Source organism: Chelonoidis abingdonii, chromosome 11 (genome assembly GCF_003597395.2).
Source record: "Chelonoidis abingdonii isolate Lonesome George chromosome 11, CheloAbing_2.0, whole genome shotgun sequence".
Taxonomy (NCBI): domain Eukaryota; kingdom Metazoa; phylum Chordata; order Testudines; family Testudinidae; genus Chelonoidis; species Chelonoidis abingdonii.
The window spans coordinates 57299817-57302247 of NC_133779.1; the positions used below are offsets into that span (position 1 = coordinate 57299817).

The 2431-nt window shown below is 52.0% G+C and overlaps 1 protein-coding gene across 1 annotated transcript in view; it reads right to left on the reverse strand.

Moving 5' to 3' along the window:
* LOC116833436 (IgGFc-binding protein-like) overlaps nt 1-1752 on the reverse strand; it is a 34876-nt gene extending 33124 nt beyond the window's left edge. Inside the window, exons 1-2 of the mRNA XM_032795002.2 lie at nt 1691-1752; nt 452-528 (exon numbers count right to left, since the gene is read on the reverse strand). Of these exons, the coding sequence (XP_032650893.1) occupies nt 452-518 (67 nt within the window). The 5' untranslated portion in view covers nt 519-528; nt 1691-1752. The remainder of the gene's footprint in view (nt 1-451; nt 529-1690) is intronic.
* Nucleotides 1753-2431: the final 679 nt, after the last annotated feature.

Consider the following 2431-nt stretch of genomic DNA (forward strand, 5'->3'; position numbering starts at 1 on the left):
CCCCCACAGAGCTCCCACCCTGCTCCATGTTGCACAGGGCCCCCTACAGAGCTCCCACCCTGCTACCTGCAACACAGCTCCCCCTATGGAGCACCCACCCTGCTCCCTGTAGCACAGGGCCCCCTACAGAGTCCCCCACCCTGCTCCCTGCAGCACAGCGCCCCCTACGGAGCTCCCACTCTGCTCCCTGTTGCACAGGGCCCCCTACTGAGCTCCCATCCTGCTCCCTGCAGCACAACGCTCCCTACGGAGCTCCCACCCTGCTCCCTGCAGCACAGTGCCCCTTACAGAGCTCCCATCCTCCTCCCTGCAGCATGGCGAGCCCTGTCAGGACTCCTGGGTTCTATCTACATGGCCCCAAACTACTGGGCGTCACCCACAGTTAGGTGATGAGCTTGTCATGCTCTGAAGAAAGAGACAGAGGCGCCTTTGTGAGCCCTGGATCACTTACCCCAGAGCACGACCATCCTGGCCCACAGGAGCAGCTTGGCCTTTCCGAGCCCCGTGTCCGAGCGCATTGTTCAGCGGCTGAAAGATACATCTCGAATTAATGGAGAGCACACAGCGCACTGCACAGAAACTGTCCAGGGCCAAGATTCTCTGCTGCAGACCCTGAGGCTGGGAGGAAATGTCCACCCATGGTCTGGTTTTTATCACAGACTTAGCAGCTCTTACAGAGGCAAAGTTGGCTGATGAGTAGCATGCCAGGCTAGAGGGGGTGAGTCCTAGGTTCTATTCCTGCCACTGGTCAGGTGACCTTGAGTAAGCAGGCCCCTCCCCATGCCTCAGTTGCCCATCTGTACAAGAGGGATAATGATACTGCCCTCCTTTGTAAAATGATTTGAGATCTACTGGTGAACAGCACTAGATGTTATTCTGTAGCTTAGATACTTATGTGGCCTTCCACAGTGATCATGGTGCTTACCCTGGGGGTACAGGGAAGTGCTGGTGTCCCCACTACACAGGGAGGCTGCGTGAGTTGCTCAAGGACACCCAGGAAGTCTGTAGTTTAGTAAGGACTTGATGCCATTGCACCGAAGAGATAGGTTAGTGCCCTAACCACTAGCACCCCTTTAGGAAGCATCATACCTAGTTCTTCACCTGTGGCACTCAAAGCACTTTACAAAGGCAGCTGTGAGCATTATCTCTATTTTCTATACAGGGAAACTGAGACACAGACAGAGGAAGTGACTTTCCCTAAAGTCAACTAGCAGTGCAGCCAGGACGAGAACCCAGGTGTCCAGAGTCCCAGGCTAGGAGTCTAGCCCACCGCCTTTCGCCAAGCCAGAGGACAAACTGAAGAGCAATTCAAGGGGCAAAAAACCAGTTTTTCCTTAAGGCACAATCAGCCTGTGGAACACACTGCCACATGACTTAATCAAGGCAAAGCACTCAGCAGGACTTGCCAAAGGCTTAGATTTGTCTGTTGATAACAAACCCCTCCATGGTCATGCCGGGTAGGATTGGGGGCCTCACAATCTAGGACACAAGCCAACCACTCATGAGCCAGCACCTGCGAGAAATGTCCTCTCTAGGCAGATCTGTTTGGGAGGGTTCAGGTCCCTTCTCCTGGAGCTGCCCGGCTCAAGATCAGCAGCAGGATCGTGGTCTGGATGGATTAGTTACTATCAGCCTCTCAGCAAACAGCAGCAGCTGCTGAGCCAGAACAAGACACTGCCGGCGCACTTACCTCCAGCCCCTTTGACTTATCACAGCAAAGGTGGAGCAGAAGAGGCAGCTGTCCACTTTGTCCCTCTCCCTCTCTCTGTAGCTCTGCTTCTGAATCTTCCGTTTATATAGGGACCAAATGCCAAATCCTTGTGAAGATGAACTAACTGGGAAAGGTTCTTTCGGCTCCACTGGGACTGGAGTTTTGTCATCATCTGCTGGACCCAGTTGGGAAGAGAGTAGCAGCCTGGCCTCTTGCTTCACAGAGGCTTTGACTGACTCATGTGTGCCATCAGGAGGCCAGCTGTAATTAACCAGGGGGAGAGAAGTGGGCTTATTGACTTTCTTCTGATGTTCCAAAAAACCACTCCCAACACATAAGCCGTTCCAGTGATTTGATCGTTAATAGTGAGCTGAGGATGAGTTATTTATTAGGTTTGCAGTGTTCTTGTAGCAGGATATTAGAGAGACAAGGTCGGCAAGGGAATATCTATTATTGTACCAACGTCTGTTGGTGAAAGAGATCAGTTTTTGAGCTTACACAGAGCTCTTCTTCAGGTCTGGGAAAGCTCGTCTCTTTCACCAGCTGAAGTTGGTCCAATAAAAGACATTACCTCACCCACTTTGTCTTTCTCATTTATTGGGTACCAGGACACAGACAATTAGCTAGCCCAGCGCTGGCTGAACTTGTCAATTTCAGATGCACCTAGGAAGCTGCTCAGTTTCTTAGATCCAAAACAAATTAGGAGTTTAGTGGCCAGGG